The sequence below is a fragment of the Kogia breviceps genome, chromosome 14 (genome assembly GCF_026419965.1).
Source record: "Kogia breviceps isolate mKogBre1 chromosome 14, mKogBre1 haplotype 1, whole genome shotgun sequence".
NCBI lineage: Eukaryota > Metazoa > Chordata > Mammalia > Artiodactyla > Physeteridae > Kogia > Kogia breviceps.
In genome coordinates, this window is record NC_081323.1 from 75281562 (window position 1) to 75306052 (window position 24491).

General features: G+C 48.4%; 1 protein-coding gene and 1 long non-coding RNA gene across 2 annotated transcripts; both read right to left on the bottom strand.

The window, feature by feature from the left end:
* Nucleotides 1-112: 112 nt before the first annotated feature.
* On the bottom strand, nt 113-22808 carry LOC131741618 (zinc finger protein 689). The gene is made up of 7 exons (XM_067013707.1): nt 22515-22808; nt 22199-22312; nt 19271-20451; nt 3426-3713; nt 2856-3276; nt 2429-2542; nt 113-1287 (listed from the first exon to the last, which is right to left on the bottom strand). Exons 1-7 carry the CDS (start codon nt 22717-22719, stop codon nt 767-769), a joined length of 2844 nt encoding a protein of 947 aa, XP_066869808.1. The 5' UTR covers nt 22720-22808; the 3' UTR covers nt 113-766.
* LOC131740450 (uncharacterized) lies at nt 7456-7731 on the bottom strand. Its single transcript, XR_009330928.2, has 2 exons — nt 7654-7731; nt 7456-7525 (listed from the first exon to the last, which is right to left on the bottom strand). It is a non-coding gene; the product is annotated as an uncharacterized lncRNA (long non-coding RNA).
* Nucleotides 22809-24491: the final 1683 nt, after the last annotated feature.

Here is a 24491-nt window from a genome sequence, read left to right on the forward strand (position 1 = left end):
ACTTTGATCCTCAGTTTATTCATCTGTGAAAACACAGCTGTTGCTATCCATCCCTGCCTCCTTAGCAGACTTCTTTTCATGGTCTGAAGTGTAAAATATCGACAATCTTTTTCAATTGTGTTTCAACAAATGTTTATTGCACATTTACTATGTCATACATATTATCTTGTTACAATTTCAGTCTTCACAGTAACCCTTTGAGGTAGATATTATTGATCCTCATTTTACAGATGAAGGAGCTAAGGCTCAGGGAAAGCATGTGACTTAGCAGCTATGCCTTGGGGGCAAGTTGCAGAGACAGTCTGCACCCAGTGCTTCTGTATTCTTTCCACCCACTTCACTGCCTGAGCCTCCTGTTGGTGTCAGTTACCCGGGGCTAGACCATGCCCTACATCTGAGGCCTCCTCCTCGGCCTTAGTCCCCCATAGCATTTACCTCTGCTGCACATAAGCAGCGGGGGTTTTTTTGGAGACAGTGTTTGCACATGATCTTGGTTGCACCTGCTACTGAGATAACACTTTAAGAAAAGTCCAGCATCTCACTCTCTTCATTTTTTTAGAAAGACTAGGGAGAGGAGGTGTCAAGTTTAATCTCTTTGAATCTTTACAGGCACTTTTCTTTTTACAAGTTTGGAAACTAGAGGGATCCTTGAGGGAAAACCAAGGGATGAATTTTGGGTCCCAAATCCCTGACTCAGGAGCCTCCCTCAGGGCCCACTTAGTCCTTAGCACTGAGGTCAGGCTCAAGCCCAGCCAGCGGGAGCCGCTCACCCGCACTCTTCAAAGATGTCCGGGTAGTGCCGGAACAGCACCGGTGGGTCCCGGTCACCTCGGACCGGGGCCCGAGGCACAGCCCGGATTCCGGGCCTCCGGCCCCGCCGGCCCCCAGAGCAGGAGCGGTGGATCCACTGATGCGCTTCCACAGCAAACTTCCTCTTGAAGCGCATGCCACACTCGGGGCAGGGGAAGGGCCGCTCACCCGAATGCATGCGCCGGTGGCTGACCAGCAGCGAGGGATAGGTGAAGCGGCGGCCGCAGTCTGCACATACATGGCGCCGCTGGCTGGCCTGAGCATCTACGCTGGGGACCAGGACCGGGGGCTGTGCACCTGTGCTCTGGTCACAGGCAGCTTTCCTGGGTGGCTGTGCTCTTGCCGAGGTTTTGCTGATGGTTGAGTCAAGGTTGTTTTTAACCAGCTCTTCAGGCCTCTCCTTCCTAGGAGTCTTTTTTGATCCTTTGGCTCCTGGCCCTGTCTCGGGTTCCTCTTCCTTTTTGTTTGGGGCATCTCCTAGGAAACAGGAATCAAGTTACATTTTAAAACACATTCGCTTATATTGTCTCGGGTTATAGGATGCTTTTACTTAAGGAAATTCCAGAAAAGTACTGCCCAGTGATTAACACACAGGCTCTAAAGGATGGTAAACAGGGTTCAAATCTCTTACGAGTGACTTATCTGGGCCTTGCTTCCCCATGTGTCAAATGGGAATCATAATGGTTTCTTTAGTTCACAAGTTTTTTGAGAGGATTAAATGAATAAAAGCATCTTAAGTACTTAATAAATGCTCAATAAATGCTCAATAAGCAATAGCAGGACTTTTCTGGTGGCGCAGTGGTTAAGAATCCGCCTGCCAATGCAGGGGACACGGGTTCCATCCCTGGTCCGGGAAGATCCCACATGCTGGAGCAACTAAGCCCGTGCACTACAACTTCCAAGCCTACGCTCTAGAGCCCGCGCACCGCAACTACTGAGCCCGCGTGCTGCAACTACTGAGCCCACGTGCCCCAGCTACTGAAGCCTGCACACCTAGAGCCCCTGCACCGCAACAAGAGAAGCCACAGCAATGGGAAGCCCACGGACCGCAAGGAAAAGTAGCCCCCACTCACTGCAACTAGAGAAAGCCCGCATGCAGCAATTAAAACCCAATGCAGCCAAAATAAATAAATAAATAAGCAGTAGCTATTATTATTGTGGTTTCTCAATTTTTTGCAGGGTTAAGACATTTACAGAGGAGTAAAGATATTTGCTCGAGATCACCGTGCTGAGGGATGGTGAAAGGAGAAGAGCCAAGTTGTCAATTACTGGCCAATTACTGCTTTGCCTTGTTTGAGAATGTGAAAGGCAGACCTAAAGCTGCTTGCATTCTTAGGGGATTTTAGTTGTTCCTGAAAAGGCGAGAATGAGCAGCGCTTCTACCAGAGGGAGTCTCAGACTTGGGCTCCTGATTATCTTACTCTGGTCTCAACTTGACTACTGTACCAAATTCTGAAAAATTTGTATCAGGTTTGTCTCTTTTCCTTCTCCCGTATCCAACATCTGTTGACTCTTTCATTCCTTTAGGAATGCTGGAGGTGGCGATCTGAAAGAAAACACTGCTAGACAGGAAGCCCTGGAATACTGGGGTTGGGGGAAACTTGGGACCATCCCTCACCTCTCAGAGCTCCTCCCAGGCTTTCCCCCTCCTCAGGATCCTGGGCGGCGGGGTTCCAAGCCTCACTCTCCTGTTCCATCCAAGAGATAAGGGCTGGTTTGGGGCCTGGGAATCCTGGGAGAGAACAGGGATCAACAGTGCTGGCCTGAGAGGCTGCCCTGGGAAGATGGCATCCCCCTGTCAGGGTGAGGTCACCTCCTCAGAATTTAGGCTCAACCTGGACAGGGTCTGCAATGCTCCTGCCTGAAAGAAGCGGATGCGGGATGCAAGGACTCCCGAGAGGGTACCTTAAGCGCTGGGGATGGGAGGTGGCTGGTGTTGTTGGTAGAATAGTGCGGGATTAGGCCTCACAATCCTCTGGGTCCTTATGTCATCTCCCTTGTGAACCCCAGTGAAGGAGCAGGCGGACTCTGACCCGGGGCCTCACCGAGCGCGCCCAGGTGGCCGTAGGTCTCCCGCATCACGTCCCGGTACAGGGCTCTCTGCGCGGGCCGCAGACACCCCCACTCCTCCAGGGAGAAGTACACGGCCACGTCCGAGAAGCTCACGGCCGCAGGCTTCTTGCAACCAGGCCCGGTCTCCCCCGGTCTCAGCACCAGGAGCGGGGCCGGGGGCTGCGCCATGAGGCCTCCAGCCCCGAGCAGCGGCCGCCTGCTCCCCGCGCCTGGCCTCAGCTCTCGTCGTCCACAGGAAGGGCTCCCGAGCCCGGGGCCCCGCCCAGTCTTGGCCTCCGAACTCAGCCGAGGGAACCGAAGTAGCAGGGTTGGCTGTTTGGGATTCGGGATTCTGATGGGGACAAATAAACACCCTCGGTGTTTAATCACTTCATGGCAGCTTGGACACACACACCCAGGTTAAGGGACCCGTAAGGTGCCTTCAGAAAATATGGCGACATCCTGGCTTCAGTTGTCACTGGCTGCCCTTAAGGGCGCCGTCCCTTGACAGTATCAAACATGGCGCCGGCGTGGCTTCTCATTGTCCACTTGCCCTTACATACAATGGCCGTGCAGGTGAGTTTTAACGGGTGGGAGCCGAGGGGAGCTTTTCTGCCATCAGGAAAGATGGACGTGCCCGCGGCTTCCAGCACTGCCGCTGGACGCGTTGCACAGCGGCCGGTGATTGGCCGCGACAACAGGAAGCGGCTGTGCCGCGAGGCGGGACTGGCGGGGTGTTTTCGCCCGGAAGTCTCTGTAGGCGGGATCTGGAACCCACCAACGATCTCGGCGTTTGTGGAGGTCTCCTTCGCGCCTCCCGGCAGCGGGATCCGCAAGCCGGTCTCCGGCCCCTGCGGGAAGACGCACACACCTGGCCAAACCCTGGGGGCAGCCGAGGTAGAGATCAGGTACACGTTTACACTCGGGTGCACAGCTGCGGAGCCGACCCGACTCCTTGCACCGGCAGTTCCGCTCGCTCATTTTCTGGACTGGAGCCGCCGGCGAAGGAAGGTGCTTGGTGAGGCTGGAATTGGAATGGAGAAGTTTTAAATTACATTTTAAGTTTTTCAAAATAATTAACGTACGTGGTTTTAAAAAAGTAATACAAAAGGTTTGTAATGAAAAAGGCAGCCTCCCTACTCATTCCCCCTGTTCCCTAGAGGCAACTACTTTAAATTTTTTATTAATTTGAATTATATTGTACATACAGTAAAATGCACGGATCTTCAGTGTGAAATCCGTCGAGCTTTGACAAATGTATGCCATCACCCAAAACAAGATGTAGGACATTGGTATCACCCCTGAATGTTTCCTTTCCAATCAATACATACTTTCTTATTGTGATACATGGCATAAAATTTTAACCATTTTTAAGTTTGCCATTCAGTAGCATTAATTACATTCACAATGTTGTGCGACCATCACCAGTGTCATTTTCCAAAACATGATTTTCATCCTCATAAAAGAAAACCTGGAACCCGTTAAACAGTCCTTCCCCATTCCTTTCCTCCCACCCCCCCCAGCCCCCTCCCCACCCTTGGTAACTTCCAATCTACTTTTTCTCTTGGAATTTACTATTCTTGGTACCTCATAAAAGTGGATTCGTACAGTTACTCATCTTTTTGTGTTTGGCTTACTTCACTTAACATAATGATTACAAGGTTCATCCACGTTGTAATGTGTATCTGAACATCATTCCTCTTCTTAAAAATTGTGATAAAATATACATAACAAAAGTTATCATTTTAACCTCTTTTAAAAAATCATTTTAACCATTTTTAAGTTCAGTGGTATTAAGTACATTCACAGTGTTATGCAACCATCACCACCATCCATTCCGGAAATTTTTCATCTTCCTAAACTGATTCAATACACTTCATTCACTCTTAGCCATTTTTTCTGGAGCTTTCATTTAAAAATACACTTTTTTTAAAAATTGCTTTTTCTTGGTATACTCATTTTAGACACTATGGGCATCCTGCTATGATACTTGATACTTAATTTCTAGCCCCATTCCCTTGACCTCTTTTCCCAACATACTTAATGCAATAGATTATTTTTCTTATTTAATTAATTTATTTATGGCTGTGTTGGGTCTTTGTTGCTGCATGCGGGCTTTCTCTAGTTGTGGCGAGCAGGGGCTACTCTTCATTGAGGTGCGTGGGCTTCTCATTGCGGTGGCTTCTTTTGTTGCGGAGCACGGGCTCTAGGTGCGTAGGCTTCAGTAGTTGTGGCACGTGGCCTCAGTAGCTGTGGTTTGCAGGCTCTAGAGCACAGGTTCAGTAGTTGTGGCGCACGGGCTTAGTTGCTCTGTGGCATGTGGGCATCTTCCCAGACCAGAGCTTGAACCCGTGTTCCCTGCATTGGCAGGCAGATTCTTAACCACTGCACCACTAGGGAAGCCCATTGCAATAAATTATTGTAAATAACATTTCCTATATATGCTATTATTGTACTTCCTTTCTTGTGAACTGTTTGCTTTTCTTCAATTTTATAATTGTCTTTTCTCCTTGTGTTATCTGCTCTGCTTCTTTAAGTTGTTGCAAACTACCAAGAGCATCAAATCTCAAATCCCCCTTTTTATTCCCTGGGAAATCTCCCTCCTTGGGCCCTCAGCCCTCTCCAAAACAGACTGGTCCTCAGCTGTCATCCAGGGTCTTCCCTCCCTGCCCTTGGGTTGTATCCTCTGCTTCCTAGACTGTGTCTTCCTATTTTTGAGTTGAGACGGGTCATCTTAATGGCTTGCACTGGACTGACTACAGGTGCTAGATGTTTTCACTCCCACCTTTGGAATACTTCTGCAGTCAGGCAGGATGCAGACTCTAGTTGCTAAGCGTGGGGCCAGTCACTGGAGATAACAGACAGATATCTACCAGGTCTCTGTTGGCAGCAGCCCACAGTCTGGTCTTGGAACAATTCCTTGCTTGCTTTCCTGCCTGCCCTACATGCCGAATCTCCCCTTTGTGTTCAGAAATGTTCTTTGCTGATGCTAGTGCCTTTTCGGTCTTTATATTTTCTGGCCTTGTCCTTGCTGTTTTTCACTTGAAATGCTTTCTGGCTTTAAGTGTAACTTCTGCTGATTTTGCCTCAACAATTATTTGCTTATTTTAAACCTTTTTGAGTTCTGGAGGTACTTCACTGTGTGAACAGTGTAGAAATGGAGTAAGGAAAAAAACAGATCCTCAGAAATAAGTCTCCTTTTAAACAGGGAACCAGGGGCTTCCCTGGTGGCGCAGTGGTTAAGAATCCGCCTGCCAATGCAGGGCACACGGGTTCGAGCCCTGGTCTGGGAAGATCCCACATGCCACAGAGCAACTAAGCCCGTGTGCCACAACTACTGAGCCGCGTGCCACAACTACTGAAGCCCGCGTGCCTAGAGCCCGGGCTCTGCAATGAGAAGCCACCACAGTGAGAAGCCCGCACACTGCAATGAAGAGTAGCCCCTGCTCACTGCAACTAGAGAAAGCCCGTGTACAGCAACAAAGACCCAATGCAGCCAAAAATAAATGAATAAATTTATTTAACAAAACAGGAAATCAACTTAACGTAAAGAGAAGCTGTAAAGTATTTCACTTGGACTAAAAAATATTTGTTTATTCAGGTACTATGTTGTAAATCATTTCTCTTGCACTAGGGATGGAAAAAACTTAAGAAGATGGAGCTAAGTCCAGTAAACTTGGCTGTTAACCATCAGATTGCAACGTTCAGGACTAAAACTGCTCATAAGTGGCTGGTGTCATGTTTTTCCTTCCAATCATTATAAAAATACAAAAATGATGCTTTCAAATTGTTTTATTGCCCACCAAACTAAATGTTTGTTGAAGAATCTTGATCAGATAATTATGAGAAATCAGGAAACATGCAGGAGGTCATTATAGTTCATAAATTTTACTTGTCAGTTTACATCTGAATAATGTAATAATATAATATGTTTAAGGCCACACAGCTAGTGGGGACTGAGCTGAACCTGCAATCCAGGTCTACCAATTCAGGAGAGGTTATGTGGTGAAGTAAAAATAACCCTCAGTTCCCATTAATAATCATCTTTGGAACCCAGGTATTTGGAGAAGCAGTCTTTTGGTCAAGAGATATTTGAGCCACCTAGCACCACTCCTGACATGCAGACATGCTTAGTCCCCCCCCCCCCCCACCTCCTTGCTCTTATTCCTTCAGGAGTTTCCTGTTCTAAAGTAGGGCTAGCAGGGCTTCCCTGGTGGCGCAGTGGTTGAGAACCCGCCTGCCGATGCAGGGGACACGGGTTCATGCCCTGGTCCGGGAAGATCCCACATGCCGCAGAGCGGCTGGACCCGTGAGCCATGGCCGCTGCGCCTGCGCGTCCGGAGCCTGTGCTCCGCAACGGGAGAGGCCACAGCGGTGAGAGGCCCGTGTACAGCAAAAAAAAATAAAAAATAAAAAAATAAATAAATAAAGTAGGGCTAGAAAATCTAAATAGGTCAGAAAGACCTCTCAACTGTTGACACATACAAACATTACAGTAAAAATTAAGACGGAAGATAACTATGCCTTGGTTTCAACTGTAATCACAAGTAATATACTCCTTCTTTAAAAAAAAAAAAAAAATTCCCCAGCATATTTCCAGTTGCTGTGGCCAAAGAATACATCTTTATTCAAAAGATGCAAAATCCGGGAAACATGCAAATATCTGGGGGAAAAAAGCACATTGCAATTACTAGTTCATAAAAGTTTGGAGAAAAAACCCTTTAACCTCACTAAGTTTGATACCTTTGTGCACTACGTGCAGAGCAAGTGTGGGGCAGGAGAGTTCCTCACCTGAAGCCACTGTCCTCTTTACGACCACCTCTAAGTCTTCAAGACCAAACAATGCCAACAGAGGCTTGACACTACGTGTGTCCTTGCTAGCTACTTGACCTGCTCTGGCTAAAAGACAGAATCCTTGGATAAGCTTTCCCAGTGCGGACAAGCCCAAAGCGTGCCCTCTATTCCAGGGAGCACAAGCTCCTTTAATAGGCTCTTGCATCTAGGGTACTCCGTCTCTGAGAAGCGGGAGAGATAGTCCAGAAAGCAGAATGCACTAAGGGAGAGAATAATCCAGAAAGAAAAGCCAGTTAGGTGAATGGTTTTCAGTGAAGTAACCTCAAGTGGGACTTGGAAGAGGGACCAGGAGCCTCAGCCCGAGAACTGAACACTAGTCGCGGGTGTCTGAAGGTGCATCAGAACCAGAACTGGAACTGGAACGTGCCTTCCTAAGAGATGGTGGCAACGCAGCCCCAAAAGTGCTACCAGTCTCAATTCAGCTGTTCTGTTGAGCCCTTTCTGCAGATCAGGTGCAGGGAGACACGGAGGGGCTCTGGAATGGGCAGTGTGTGCTGAGGCTCCGAGTGGGGGAAGAGGTTCTCAAAGGTCACGACCTGGGGTTTGAAGTGAAGGACCTTTCCCTCGTTTCTGCTCACAGCTGCAGAGACCTGGATCCTGGGCCTCTGGGATCCACGCCTCCACCTCTCTTTCCAACTAAAAGATAAAAGCGGGTTTGGGGGCCTGAAAATCTTCACAAAGGAAAACACTGGGCTCAGCTGAGAACCTGAGAAGAGAACTGAGGGCGTTTGCTCGGTGCTCCACACTTCCAGCCCATCGCCCCTGGGCGCATCAGTCCCCGCTTCCCACAGATTACTGCGTCCTGGTTGGGCCGCCGGGCCTCACCGAGCGCGCCCAGAAAGCCATAGGTCTTCCGCGTCACGTCCCGGTTCAGGGCCTTCTGCGCGGGCCGCAGACACCCCCACTCCTCCGGGGAGAAGTACACGGCCACATCCGACGAACCTCACGGCCCCTGGGCTGCTTTCCCTCGTCCGCCCGGTCCCGACCTCCCCTGGCGCATCCGCCACCGGGAAGCGGACCGGGGGCGGCGCGATGGGAAACCCTTCTATGCTTCGCAGAGAGGCTTCCGGAAAATGTGGAAACGCAATTACCTGTTTCCGCCCTTCCTTGGAAAAAGTCCTGAAGGCCCACAGTTCTGCCCTTAACTAAGATGGTGCCCCTCCGGCCTCAACATCCCCCGCCTTTCTTATCTGCCCTTCCATGCCAAGGGCAAACCGGAAGGGGGGTTGGACTCCACGGCCTAACCGTGGAGAGATAGCGTGCGTTGATTGGACAGCGCCGGTCGCTAGGGGAAGAAGGAAGGCTCTGATTGGTCTTTCCTGAGCGGTCTGTTTGAAAGGCCGAGAGTGAAGTAGCTGCAGATCCGAAGGTGGCCGGCGGTGCAGGATTTCTCTTGATCTGGCTTTTCTGGGTCTGGCATCTAAGAGAGAGGTTCTAGCGGAGTAAAGGTACTCATTTCTGCTACTCTCGTGAGACCTGTTATGGGCAGGTCCGGGGCTTGGAGGTGAGTAAAACCCCAAGGGCAAGACTGAGGCGGGTTCTGGAGGTAAGGGAGTGAGCTCTAGTACTCGGGCAGGGCTAGCCCCGTGGGCTGTGGAAATGAGTTCCTACCCAGTATTTGATCTGGCCCGTGCTCCAAGGTCACAGATGTCTCCCCTTTTACAGACGCTGAAACTGAGTGACGGGCCAGGTGACAGCTCACGGGGCAGCAGAGCCGGATTCAGAGTCATCTTCTGGCTCCCGTTTCGGTTGAACTTAGCTTCAGCTAAGTGCTTAGGGTAGCGCCTTGCACAAAGTACTCAATAAATAGGAGCTTATAGTTGTTATTGTACTTATAACTCTATCTGGACCCTGCCTCAGTCAGAAAACCTGTGTTCAAATTACAGCTCATAAATGAATAATAACACTGAGGAATGAGTCAGATCATCTCTTAAGATTTTTTTCAATTATGGATCAAGATGGTGGAGTAGGAAGACCCTGAGCTCACCTCCTTCCAGGACACACCAAAACTACAACTACGTATAGAACAACTATCTCTGAGAACTGACCTAAAGACTAGCACAACAGATTTTCTACAACTAAGGATATAAGGAAAAGGCCACATCGAGAAAGGTAGGAAGGGCAGAGTCCTGGTCTAGTGAGAACCTCCCCCACTCCCGTGGGGCAGCCCACAAGCAGGAGGGATATCACAACCGCAAAGGTTCCCCCTGAGGAGCAAGGGGTCCAAGTCCCACATCAGGCTCCCCAGCCTGGGAGACCTGCACCGGGAAGCCAAGCCCCCATAACATCTGGCTTTGAAAACCAGCAGGGCTTACATCTGGGAGAGCCCGAGGCCCATGAGAAAGGGAAGAGACTCAATTATTAAAGGACTCTCGCAGAAACTCACTCGCTCCAAGTCCTAGCACAGAAGCAGCAGCTTGAAAAGCGCCTGGGTCATACAAGAAGGAGATTCATTGACTAATTTCAGGGCATGCACCGGAGGGGCAGGGATCTGGTGGAATTTTCTCTGGGGATGGAAACACTGGCAGATGTCATTTGTTTTTACGTTCTTTCCACGTAGCTGGCCTGGTGCTGGTGAGCACTATTTCTATCACTCTCCATCAGCCTAGCTAACACCACGCGCCCTGCCCCTGCTTTCCCCTGAGGACCCAGGGGACCAACCTCACCCACCAGCACACCTGCAACATTTACTGCCCAACCGCAACAGGAGGGCACATGCAGCCCACACAGGGGATACCCCTGGAGTACCTGGCTCTGTTGATCAGGGGCGATTGCACCACTGAGCCCACAGGACACCTCCTACGTAAGGCCACTCTTTCAAGACTGGGAGATGAAGCTGATTTACGTAGAAATGAACACAGAGGGTTAGGCAAAATGAAGAAACTACAGAATATCTTCAGAAGGGAAGAACAAGACAAAACCTCAGAAAAAGAACTAAACAAAGTGGAGACAAGCAGTTTATCAGATAAACAATTCAAAGTAACAGTCATAAAAATGCTCATCGAACTCAGTCAGGAGAAAAGTGGATGAATCCAGAGAGGTAATCTGTGAGGAAATTATCAAAGGGCTAAAAGATATGAAAAACAAAGATTTAGAACTTTTGAGTTTATTAACTGGAATGAAAAATACACTAGTGGAAAGCAGCAGGAAATCAGAGAATGCAAAAAAACCAAAACAGACCAGTGATCTGGAAGACAAATGGAAGGTGCCCGATCAGAACAGCAAAAACAGGGACTTCCCTGGTTAAGACTCTGTGTTCCCAATGTAGGGGGCCCAGGTTCGATCGCTGGTCAGGGAGCTAGATCCTGCGTGTTGCAACTAAGACCCGGAGCAGCCAAATAAATAAATAAATAATTTTTTTTTTTTTTTTTTTTAAAATAAGAGGAATCCCCAAAAAACAAGAATAGGGTCCCCATCGTGGGTCCCAGCAGCTCCAGTGCAGGGGAGAGTGGCGGCAGCCAGGCAGCCCAGCTTCGAGAAGGCTCTTGTTAGTCTGGCTGGCACACCAAGGAAGTCCCTGTTTACTCTTTTTTAGATCCTTTTCCCATACAGGCCATTACAGAGTATTGAGTAGAGTTCCCTGTGCTATACAGTAGGTCCTTATTAGTTACCTATTTTATATATAATAGTGTGTATATGGCCATCCCAATCTCCCAGTTTATCCCTCCCCCTTATTCCCCGTGGTAACCATAAGTTTGTTTTCTACATCTGTGACTCTATTTCTGTTTTGTAAATAAGTTCATTTGTACCATTTTTTTAGATTCCATATATAAGTGCTATCATATGATATTTGTGTTTCTTTGTCTGATTTACTTCATTCAGTATGATAGTCTGTAGGTCCATCCATGTTACTGCTGTAAATTCTTTTTTTTAAGAGGTGAAGTCATTTGCTGGTTGTTTATTTTTTAGTACAACCAGAAAGTAGTGGGATATTGAATATGGGAGGTTCTGATTGTCTTGGGTGTCAGCTTAACATTCCATAGATGGGGTAGCTTTTCTATCCTATAATACAAAGCATACTAAATGGCAATTTGGAGTCAGTTGTACATTTAATGTCTTGAACACTTTATTTTTAAAACTATTTATTTTATTTTATTTATTTATTTTCTATTTTTTTTATTGGCTGCGTTGGGTTTAGTTGCGGCACATGGGATCTTTGTTGAGGCATGCAGGATCTTTTCTCGTTACAGCGTGCAGTCTACTTGGGCTTCTCTCTAGTTGTGGCATGTGGGTTTTCTCTCTAGTTGTGGAGGGTGGGCTCCAGGGCACTTGGGCCCTGTAGTTTGCGGCACGCAGGCTCTCTAGTTGAGGCACAAGAGCTCAGTAGTTGTGGCATGCGGGTTTATTTGCCCCATGGCATGTGGGATCTTAGTTCCCCGACCAGGGATCGAACCCGCATCCCCTGCGTTGGAAGGCGGATTATTTACCACTGGACCACCAGAGAGTTCCCTTGAACACTTTAAATTACTTCTCTTCCCTTGTTGTGTTTGGTAGAATTGTTTCCTAAAGCAAACCACTCCTTGATCTTGGCTTTCCTGGTCAGAATTTTGTGCACTCTGTAACATCTTTGGTCCTGGTAGTCCAGTTTTCCTAATAACTTTGTTAATGTGCTGTGAATGATTGAAAACTTGAGTATGTAGTGTATACGATATTAAATTGTGAATTAGTGGGACTTAGGACATAACAGCATATCAACATTTGAAGATATGGGTACTTGATACCCTGTTAAGGAAAATTTGCCTCCAAATTTGAAGCTGGAAAGGCACTGGAATAACTATTTAGAAAAGAATCATGGGGGACTTCCCTGGTGGTCCAGTGGGTAAGACTGCGCTCCCAATGCAGGGGGCCTGGGTTCGATTCCTGGTGCGGGAACTAGATCCTGCATACATGCCACAACTAAGAAGTCCTCATGCCACAACTAAGAGTCCACATGCCTCAACTAAGAAGCCCTCATGCCGCAACTAAAGATCCCACATGTCCAGCTTCCCTGCTGGCACAGTGGTTGAGAATCTGCCTGCTAATGCAGGGGACACGGGTTCAAGCCCTGGTCTGGGAGGATCCCACATGCCGCGGAGCAATTAGGCCTGTGATCCACAACTACTGAGCCTGTGCGTCTGGAGCCTTTGCTCTGCAACAAGAGAGGCCGCAATGGTGAGAGGCCCACACACCGCGATGAAGAGTGGCCCCCGCTTGCCACAACTAGAGAAAGCCCTCGCACAGAAACGAAGACCCAACACAGCCAAAAATAAATAAATTAATTAATTAATTTAAAAATATAAAAAGATCCCACATGTCACAACTAAGCCCTGGCACAGCCTAAGTAAATTAATAAATTTTTAAAAAGAAAAGAAAAGAAAAGAATCATGGGAATTTCCTGGCTGTCCAGTCAGTTAGGACTGTCCTTCCACTGTAGGGGGCACAGGTTTGATCCATGGCTGGGGAACTAAGATCCCACAAGCTGCGCAGTGCAGCCAAAAAAAAAAAAAGAATCACAACTACATTTTTTTTTTTTTTTTTTTGTGGTACGCGGGCCTCTCACTGTTGTGGCCTCTGCCATTGCGGAGCACAGGCTCCGGACGTGCAGGCTCAGTGGCCATGGCTCATGGGCCCAGCCACTCCGTGGCACAACTACATAATTTTTTAGGTTTTTGGTATGTATGTTAAGCATTGTGTACAGAGCTTCCCTGGTGGCACAATGGTTGAGAATCCGTCTGCCAATGCAGGGGACACGGGTTCAAGCCCTGGTCTGGGAAGATCCCACATGCTGCAGAGCAACTAAGCCCATGCACCACAACTACTGAGCCTGTGCTCTAGAGCCCATGAGCCACAACTACTGAGCCCACGTGCCGCAACTACTGAAGCCTGCACGCCTGGAGCCCGTGCTCCACAATGAGGGAAGCGTCTGCAATAAGAAGCCTGTGCACTGCAACGAAGAGTAGCCCCTGCTCGCCGCAACTGGAGAAAGCCCGTGCACATCAATGAAGACTCAACACAGCCAAAAATAAATAAAATAAATTTATTTTTTAAAAAAGAATTGTGTACAAATTGAAATGCCTGTGTACTGATCCTCAAAACAATGAATAAAATCTCAATTATGAAAGAAAAGAAAACAAAACAAAAATGAAGATAGTTTAAGGGGCCACTGAGAGGACATCAAGCAGACTAACATTTGCATTGTAGGGTCCCAGAAGGAGGAGAGAGAGAAGGGGACAGAAAACCTATTTGAAGAAATAATGGCTGAAAAGTTCCTTAACCTGGTAAAGGAACCAGACAACCAAGTCCAGGAAGCACTGAGTCCCAAAAAAGATGTACCCAAAGAGACCCACACCAAAGACACATAATTAAAATGTCAAAAGTTAAAGACCGTTTTCAAACTTTTCCAACAAAATATTCATAAAAATCAAAGAAGGAAAGTTCTAGAGATGTAACAAAAAGCTCTCCATCCCCACAGTGAAAGCACTTTGAAAATCTACCTTTAAAATTTACGTGGGGCTTCCCTGGTGGCGCAGTGTTCCCACATGCCGCGGAGCAACTAAGCCCGTGCACTGCAACTAGTGAGCCTGTGCTCTAGAGCCCATGGGCCACAACTACTGAAGCCCGCGTGCCTAGAGCCCGTGCTCCGCAACAAGAGAAGCCACTGCAATGAGAAGCCTGTGCACCACAAGGAATAGTAGCCCCTGCTCGCTGCAACTAGAGAAAGGCCACGAGCAGCCAAAAAATAAATAAATAAATTTTTTTTTAAAATAAGGAAGGGCTTCCCTGGTGGCACAGTGGTTGAGAGTCCGCCTGCCGATGCAGGGGATACGGGTTCGTGCCCCGGTCTGGGAAGATCCCACATGCTGCGGAGTGGCTGGGCCCGTGAGCCATGGCCACTGAGCCTGCGCATCCGGAGCCTGTGCTCCACAAAGGGAGAGGCCACAACAGTGAGAGGCCTGCGTGCCGCAAAAAAAAAAAAAAATTAAAAAATAAATATAAAAAATAAAAAAGAAAGAAAATGCAAATTCACATGAATTTTTAAAAATTTATTTATTTATTTTTTGGCTGCGTTGGGTCTTCGCTGCTGCGCGCGGCCTTTCTCTAGTTGCGGCGAGCAGGGGCTACTCTTCCTTGCGGTGCGCGGGCTTCTTATTGCGGTGGCTTCTCTTATTGCAGAGCACGGGCTCTAGGAGCGCAGGCTTCAGTAGTTGCGGCATGCGGGCTCAGTAGTTGTGGCTCACAGGCTCTAGAGCGTAAGCTCAGTAGTTGTGGCGCACGGGCTTAGTTGCTCCACGGCACGTGGGATCTTCCCGGACCAGGGCTCGAACCCATGTCCCCTGCATTGGCAGGTGGATTCTTAACCACTGCGCCACCAGGGAAGTCCCTGCATTTTATTTCATAATATAACCAAATGCAAAAGAATATATAGTCAAAAGTAAGTTTCACAAGTGTTGAACTCTTATACTACTGGTGGAGTGTCAGTTGGTACAGTCACTCTGGAAAGCTGGCAGTATATACTAAAGCTGAAAATATGCCATACCCTGTGACCTAGTAATTTCATTCCTAGGTGTATACCCAACAGAAATGAATACATATGTTTACTGAAAGACGTGCTCACAGAAACACAAGTTGCAATACCTCAAAACTGGAAACTATCCACAACAGTAGAATGAATAAACAAAGTGGGATATTCACTAAATGGAATACCATTCAGGAATGAGAATGAATCATCTACAACCACATGCATAATATGGATGAATCTTATAGACAAATGTTGAGCAAAAGAAGCCAGACACAAAATAGTATACATGATTCTATGCATATAAAGTATAAAAACGGGCAAAACTAATGCATGCTATTAAGAATTGGGATAGAGGGTTACCTTTTTTGCTTCTAGGGTGCTGGTGAGATTCTGATTCCTGTTCTAGGTGCTGGTTACTCAGATGTGTTCAGTTTGTGAAAATTGAGCCATACACTTGTGATATGTGAACTTGTGTATTATGCTTCAATTTTTTACAAAAAGTCTCTCCTCTAGTCCCTTTCCCCTCCCTAGAGGCAACTTCTGTTACCAGTTTCTTATGTTCTTCCTGAGTTATTTTACTTTTTTTTGGGGGGGGGCGGCACACGGCATGTGAGATCTTAGTTCCCCAAGCAGGGATCAAACCCATGCCCCCTGCACTGGCAGGCAGATTCTTAAGCCAGGTTCAGACTGGACCACCAGGGAAGTCTGCCAACTTCATTCTTTTTCATGTCCCAGCACCACTTGTTGAAAAGACTTTATTTCCTTGCAGTGTCTTAGCACCTTTGTTGCAAATCAGTTGATCATAAATACAAGGGTGTATTTCTGAAAGAACATTTTATTTTGTCTTATTTAATACATTTCTCTCATTTGGATCTCTAAGAATTAGAATCCCTGAAAACTCTAGTTACTTCCCTTCTCCTATGCCCAGCCACCCTGGTAGATGGCTGTAGGTACATTTGGAAAAGGGTAGGAAGAAGTTTTACAGTGTTTTGCCAATGTAACATGGTCCTTCATGAAGGGGACCCAGCCTTCACTTATTCAAGGGGCTCTAGGTCTGGAATTGGCTCAAGTCTGAGAATTTGCTGAGGGCAGAGCCTTGTGGTTTTTGGCATACTCAGCAAGATGTGTAGCAACATGAGAGACCCATGGAGGAGCATCTCCTAACACTGACTTTATGGGGTTCTCATATCAACTATAGATTGGCATGTATATAAAATGCTTAATGCCACGGTACATGGCACATCATAAATGCTCAACAAAATAGCTAGAATATTACTGCAGTAGGCCAAAGAATAAACAGAGTGGGTGTAGTGAATGCAGGCTACTGTTGTTTTTAAAAACTTAGCTGAAAATAGGAGATGGGGACAGAAGCCAAAGGGAAATTTCTTTGCTTTCAAAGACAGATTTTACCATGTTTATAGGTTGGCATGTATATATTCTAGGCAAGAGAGGGACTCTGAAACCATAAGAGAGAATAATAGATGGAGCAAAGTCCCTGAGATGGCCTAAGTAGATGAAATCCAGGCACACCTATACTGACAAGCTCTGCATATGAGGGACTTCCCATGAGGTGGGGAAGCAATTACGAGTGGTCACACTGGTAGATATGGAGTCACAGCAGGGAGTGGAATGTTAAGGGAGTTCCTATTTGACGTTCTGTGTTTTCTTGGTGAAGGGGAAGGCAGTCACTGGTTCGGGGCTATAAAAGACATAAACAAAAAAAACAAAAGGCATAAACAATGTTGAAGGTTCAGCTGAGGATGGAGTTGAAAGGCTGGCCCCTCTCAGCAGCACTGTGATTTTTTTTTTTTCTTCATAGCTCACATATAGGCATGAAGACAGATGGGAGATATACCTCTATTGGGGCTGTGGATTAGTTAATTCTTTTGGTTGCAAATAACAGAAACTCAGCTTAAACTACCTGAAGCAGAAAGGAGAATTACTTGGAAGAATACTGGGATCTCCCACTGACTACAGTTAATTGTCAAAGGGATCCTGGGACTGAAGTGCATTAGGAAACCTAAGAACTTGTCTGTCATCTCAGCCCTCCACAGAGCACATACTGGGACTTGCCTACCAACGGCTCCCAAGTTTATGAGTTACAATCCAGGCCCAAAGAAATTTCTAAAATTCCTAGGTAAGGAAGTAGTTAGGTCAGCCTGATGACAGACGTAGGGAAAAGAGGCAGTTCTAAAACAGGAGGCTAGGCAGAATTCTAATAGGTTTCTGCTAGGAAAGGGCAGGTTTCCATCAGAACTGTAAAAATGTCTACTTAGTCAAGGAACTAGATTTACATTTTATAAACAGTAATTCCACACAGAACATAATCATTCATCAGACGTTTTAATGAAACCCAATCTGGTATGACCCCTGCTTTTGGGGTAGCCCATCAATCCAAAGAGAAACAAACAGTTACAATGCAACTTGATAAATACCAGAACAGGTACTTACAAATACCGTGTGCCCCAGCTACACCCCCCTGGGGCTGATTATCAGGCAGACTGAGGGAAGAAGCAACGGGGGTAGGAGGATGACCCACACCAGCTGTTGGAATATGAGATATGTCATGTTTGGAAATTCCAATTTGGTACAGCTACCCAAGGCAAAGTGGTAGGCCTTGTTTACTTAATTCAGTAAAGCTTTACTGCACATGTACTTAGGAATGGGTGCCATGGAGGCATATCAAAATTAAAACACATTGCTGCTGCTGCTGCTGCTGTCTGGAGCTTATATGAGGCAGGCAGGGCATGAACACAACTTGATGACTACGGACTCTTCCTGCTTTGTATTCAGTTACCTAACTCTTTAACCTCCTTGAATGGCCTCACTTCATTTCATGAAAAATGTTCACAGAGGACTCATGGAAGGTTCTGTTCTAGCGTCTCCTGATTGTGATGAGACTCTGGGAGGAGTGAGATCCAGTTCCAGCTACTGGCTGCCTGGAACTAATGCAAATCCACCAGATAAAGTACAACAAGCTGGTCCTGGTTCTACTTCTTGCTGCCTAGACCACAGCTCCCGTTTTTCCTTAAAATTAATCTCCCAAAGCTCACTGTGCTTATGTCCCAGACCCATCTTGGACCAACCTCCCAAACACAGGATGCAGACGACTTACTTCACAGCATGTGGTTTTAGAACAAAAGAAAAAGCTTAGGTATTTAGGTGTCTGAAACCCAATAAATTCCTGGTACACTGCTACCACCCCCAAATCCAATGCAATCTAGAGCTGTTAAAACAAGTATAGACCAAGGAGGTATAGTGTATACTGTGATGCTGGCTTACTTTGTATGATCCTTTAAAAAGGACATTGAAAAACCAGCACCTGTTTGGGGAGAGATCATGGGTGGGACTTGAAAACCTATCTTTAAGGAATGACTGACCAAATTAATGCTAATTAACCTGAAAACATGGGGGCAGAGTATTTGTGGTTAAGTTTTCTGAAGGGCTGCCATGTAGATCAAGTTTTAAACATATTCTGGGCAAGGCTTCCAGGGAAGGAGAATGTTGTTCTTAAGGGCCTTCTAATTGTCAGAGCTGTTCCACAGTGAAATGACCTGCCTTGTGAGGTAGTGAGCTCCCTGTCAAGGGAGGTTTTAAAGGGTAGAAGACCACTTGGCAGGAATATCGTTAAAAGGGGGCTAAACCACATTTGTCTAAACCTGGCATGGAGGAAGAGGCAGAGGAGATCTTGCTCCCCATAAATGGGATCCTCCTGACTGCATGCAAAGGGACAGGTAATCCCTGCATGCACGAACTAGAAAACACAAAGCCTGTAAACTAGATGGGGAGAACTTTTAGCCCGATATCCACACACAGAAATTCTTTTAGGATAGGGTAGGTTGGAAAACTTTAACCAAATATTGTCACTTCTCCTACTGGGACTGTCTGTTCTAGACATACGTATTAAGGCAGCCAGCGTGGTAGAATAAAGTTCAGCTCTGTGTAGCAAGAGACCTGGGTTTTAGTTCTGACTCTGCCCTGTATGACCGGGGGCTCCTTCCCTTTTCTGGGCCCCTCCGCGAAAAGAAATGAACTTACACAGTCCTTCCCATTCTAAAGGGCGTTGCCTTTCTGGCTAGGCGCCCCTATAGCAGATCTAGGGCTACAGTTCTGGACCCCGGGGCTACACTTGTGGACGGCCAGAGACCACCTCTGGCGGAAGCAACGGCCACACTCGAGGCAGGGGAAGGGCTTCTCCCCAGTGTGCAGGAGCTGGTGCTGAGCCAGGTGGCTCCACTGGGCAAACCGCTTGGAGCACAGGTCGCAGGCATAGGGCCGCTCGCCCGAGTGGACGCGCCGGTGACTGGCCAGCAGTGAGGGGTAGGCGAAGCGGCGGCCACAGTCGTCACATGCGTGCAGTTTCTCCTCGGTGTGCGTGCTGCGATGTATGGCGAGGGAACCGCTCCGCCGGAAGGCACGTCCGCAGTCCGGGCAGGGGTAGGGCTTCTCTCCCGTGTGCAAGAGCTGGTGCTGGAGCAGCGTGCTACGCTGGGAGAAGCGGGCCTCGCAGTGCTCGCAGGCGTAGGGACGCTCTCCGGAGTGCACCCGCCGGTGACTGACCAGGCGAGAGGAGGAGGAGAAGCGCCGCTCGCAGTCCGGGCACGGGTAGGGCTTCTCGCCCGTGTGGATGCGCTGGTGGATGACCAGGGCGGTGCGCTGGCGGAAGCGCCGGTTGCATTCCAGGCAGGTGTAGGGCTTCTCTCCGGTGTGTGTGCGCTGGTGGATGGCGAGCAGGGAGGGGTAGGCGAAGCGACGCCCGCAGCTGGGGCACTGGTGGGGTTTTTCACCCGTGTGTGTGGTCCGGTGATTGGCCAAGGACCTGCTCCTCCGGAAGCAGCGGCCACAGTCAGGACAATGGTAGGGCTTCTCGCCTGTGTGGATAACCTGGTGCTGGGAGAGGTTCTTGCGCTGGGAGAACCGCTTGCCACACTGGTCACAAACATAGGGACACTCCCCAGAGTGTGCCCGCCGGTGACTGACCAGCAGGGATGGGTAGGAAAAGCGGCGCCCACAGTCTGGGCAAGGGTAAGGCTTTTTCAGATTCTGGGCACACTTGTGGCTCTGCAGGGCCGGGTGATCAGGAAAGGTACAACCACAGTCAGGGCAGATGGGACCTCCGGATGTCTGCCTGGGGATCAGGCGGGGTTTGCTGGGCCGGCGGCCTCGCTTCCCCTTTCGGGGTGCCTCCTTAGGCGGGAATACTTCCTTCTCTTCATTCTTCTTTCTGGTTCTGGTTTCTACAGGAACACAAAGGAGAAATTAATTTAACAAACACTGGGCTCCTACTCTTTCCTATTATAGTGTTACAGGTTATAAAACAGACTCGGCCCGTCTTCAAGGAATGTTAGTGACAAAGACAACCAACCAGGTGTGACATACGGCTGTGGAAATACGGAGGGTATCACAGGAACCCCCAATCCAGCTTGGAGAAATCAGGGAAGGTTTCCTGGAGTAGATTAAGCTGACTTTTAAAAGGTTTGGGGGGCTTCCCTGGTGGCGCAGTGGTTAAGAATCCTAGGGGACACGGATTCGAGTCCTGGACCGGAAAGATCCCACATGCCGCGGAGCAACTAAGCCCGTGCGCCACAACTACTGAGCCTACGCTCTAGAGCCCATGACCCTCAACTACTGGAGCCCGCATGTCTAGAGCCCCAGCTCTGCAACGAGAGAAGCCACCGCAATGAGAAACCTATGCACTGCAAGGAAGAGTAGCCCCGCTCGCCACAACTAGAGAAAGCCTGTGTGCAGCAAAAGACCCAACTCAGCAATCAATCAATCAATCAAGTTTTGGGGACTTCCCTGGATGTCAGCGCTTCCACTGCAGGGGGTACGGGTTTGATCCCTGGTCCAGGAACTAAGATCCCGCATGCTACATAACGTGGCCAAAAATAAACAAATGAATAAAATTAAAAAATAAAAATTAAAAAAAATTTTTTTTTAAGTTTTTGAAGAGGTAAGTATAAGGCAGGAAGCGGAAACAAATGAGGTATGGTTTGGCATTGACTAGGTCATAAGGCCCTTTAAGCCAATGCTTCTCAAATTTTATTGTGATCCGAATCATTTGTAGGGTTTAATGAAACAGACTGCTGGGCCCTACCCCCAGTTTTAGATTCAACATGTCTAGGATGGGGCCCAGGAATTTGCATTTTCTAATACATTTCCGAGTGATGCTGCTGGTCTGAAGACCACACTGTGAGAACCAAACCAAACGTACATCCAAATCAACAGGCTATTAAAATATGTATATGTTCCTAGACATCCATAAGAGTAAATGAGTAGTTCTGGGATGGGGTCCAGGAATCTGTATTTTCACCAAGTTCCCCAAGTGTCTTAGATATAACTGACAGCCATTTGACAACCTGCCTTGACAAAAACTGAAAGGTTTTAAGCAAGGAAATATCATGTCCGATTTGAATCTTAGAAAGATAGCCCTGCTCTTAGAGAATCTGGCACAGAAACTCCAGCCAAGACAGTTGCATCTGCCCCTGTAGGTGGATCTGGGGGGCCCTTCTACCTGAATGGCCTTAATCAAGAGCCTTGCTTGATCCTGAGGAGACTTGAAGATTCCTGCACTGATCGGGGTCATTCTGCCAGAAGGGCAAAAAGAGGCCCCTGCACCCCAGGCCACTGTTCCCCATAAGATTCCTTCAACCCAAACCTGGAAAACTCAGAGGTATAGACTCTCTCAGTCAGAGCCCAATTCAAAGCATGCTGGAGACAGAGTCCTGGGAAGGAGGCAGGAGGGTCGTAGCTCTTTTGAAAAGCTCACTGATCCATTTACACAACAGACAACTCCAGGTAGTCAATTTACAAACTGACAAGTGAATCTTTGGTAGAGGAACTCGACACTATGAAAGAGACAGGAACCCTGAAGCTGTAAAAACGAACACGGTAAATGGAGCGTGGGTCATAGGTACTCCTAGCCACGGAAACTCTGGACTGTCATTAGAGGCTGCAAGCCCTCCAGAGGCATTTTTCACTTACTTCTTTGGACTGTTACCCCCCTTGGGCACTCCTGTGGATCCAGAGCAGCCGGTTCCCAATCATCGGTATTTCGTTCCAACCAGGAGATGAGGGCTGGTTTGGGACCTGCGCACCCTGGGGAAGGAGAATCAGTCAGAGGCCAGCTCGTACATAACGCTGGGTAGACTTATCTACCCGGTGGCATCTCCTGCCAAGCCCCTGTCCTGCCGCCCGACACAACCTCTTCGCAGGCCAGGACACTGGACACTCTGGACTCCCACCCCCCAGTTCCTCCATCCCTTCGGGTCCCGCGGAAGCGGATTGGGGCGGGCCTCACCGAGCGCGCCCAGGTGGCCGTAGGTCTCCTGCATCACGTCCCGGTACAGGGCCCTCTGCGCGGGCCGCAGACACTCCCACTCCTCCGGGGAGAAGTACACGGCCACGTCCCCGAACTTCACCGCCCTCGGCCTCCTTCCCCTTCTCCGGCCGGGTCCGGCCTCTCCTGGTCCCCGCGCGGGGAGCGGAGCCGAAGGCCGCGCCATTGGACCAGACAAGCCGGCGCCACGGCTTTCCCGGTCCCGGCCTTGGCCGCTGGGCGCTGGCGGGCCCCGGGATTTGGGAGCCCAAGCCGGACCCGGGCGGAGCGTGCCTGGGGAGACCAGGAGGGAACAGGAATCGGCCGCCACCGGGGCTAACGGAAACCTTTCGCTGTTATTCAGGAAACTCTAGCCCGAACTTGGGTGAGAGGCACCGGAAGATGCCTTCGGGGAAAATGGCGGCGCCGCTACTGCACCGCCTTTGCCTGAAACACAGGCAGCTTCCAGCTATCGATTTTATTGACCGGAGCGCCATGCCGCCTTGCCTAACCTCTTTGCCCTCAAGTGTGATGGCGCTGCGATTGGGCTTCACGCCCTTTTCCCCCCTATTCCACGCGGTCATTGGGCAGTGGCCTAAGATCGAGTATTCTGATTGGGTGTCGCCAAAAGCGGCCTGTTTGAACGAAGCCAACGGAAGCGTAAGGGCAGAAAGCTGGACCCTCGGTGTCGGGTGACTGCCCGGGAGTCTGGAGGCGGGAAGGGGCGACCCTGCCTGGGATCAGTATTGATCCTGTTTCTTGGAGGCGCAGCCTAGCCGAGGGAGGGAAGGATTTGAGCGACGGAGCCACTCTGGCCAACCCGGGGCTGGAATATGCCTGGGTCGGCTTTCCTGGCTTTCTCAGAGGAGCCTTCGCTTGCGATAGTGGGTAACTCCCTCCTTGCCCTTTGGGGAAGGGAATTAACGTTAGCGTTTCCTGTGCGCAGGCACCATGCCCAACATATTACACGTTCAACGTATTTATTTTTTGCTACCATGTGTGATATGATGATTATCATCCTGGTTCTACTGATGAGGAAAATCTCAGCGGGTACTTGCTAGTAAGGGGAAGAACAAAGATTTTGTCCAACTGAAGAAAACGTACAACCTAAAAGTTGCGAGTTGAGTTTTATTCCAGGACCTTACTGAGGACTACCCTCTCAGCTCTGAGGAACTGCTCTAAAGAGGTAAGGGAGGAGCCAGGATATATAGCAGTTTTTGCTGGAAAAAATATATATATATTTGAACATCAAAACATTATTGCTAATCACAAAAAAACAGACATTTCAAGTTAATGATTTTACGGTTTTTCTATATATGGGAAGATGCAAGAGTCTGAGCTTGTTGACATTGTTCTTTAGATATGCAACTTAACTATCTAGCCAGTATCCGGAGCACAGAATGTTTCCTGTATTTTTCCATCTTGAATTTCCCTCAAGGCACACCTTGGTAGGGAGTAGGAGGGCCTGGTGGCTGATAACTTCATGGCCGGCAGCATTTTTTGTTTACCAAATGGCTGGCAAGGTTCCCTTTCCATAGGGCCACCTCTATTTTTTTTTTTTTTGCCACGCCCAGCGGCTTGTGTGATCTTAGTTCCCTGATCAAGGATTGAACCCAATCCATGGCAGTGAAAGCCCGGAATCCTAACCATCAGGGAGCTCCCACACAGGGCCCCCTCTTGGTCATAAATTCGACCAAGGTTTGGGAGGCATTTCATGGTCAATTTGTCATGGAATTCTCATTCCTAGGTCAGAGGAAGATTTCATTGATCAGCCACCCAATGTGCTGTTTCTGTTTATTTTTTGTTTAATTTTTAAAGTTTTTATTTGGTTGTGCCGGTTGTGGCAGATGTGCTCCTTAGTTGCAGCTCACCAGCTCCTTAGTTGTGGTATGCAAACTCTTAGTTGCGGCATGCATGTGGGATCTTAGTTCTCTGACCAGGGGTTTAACCCAGGCTCCC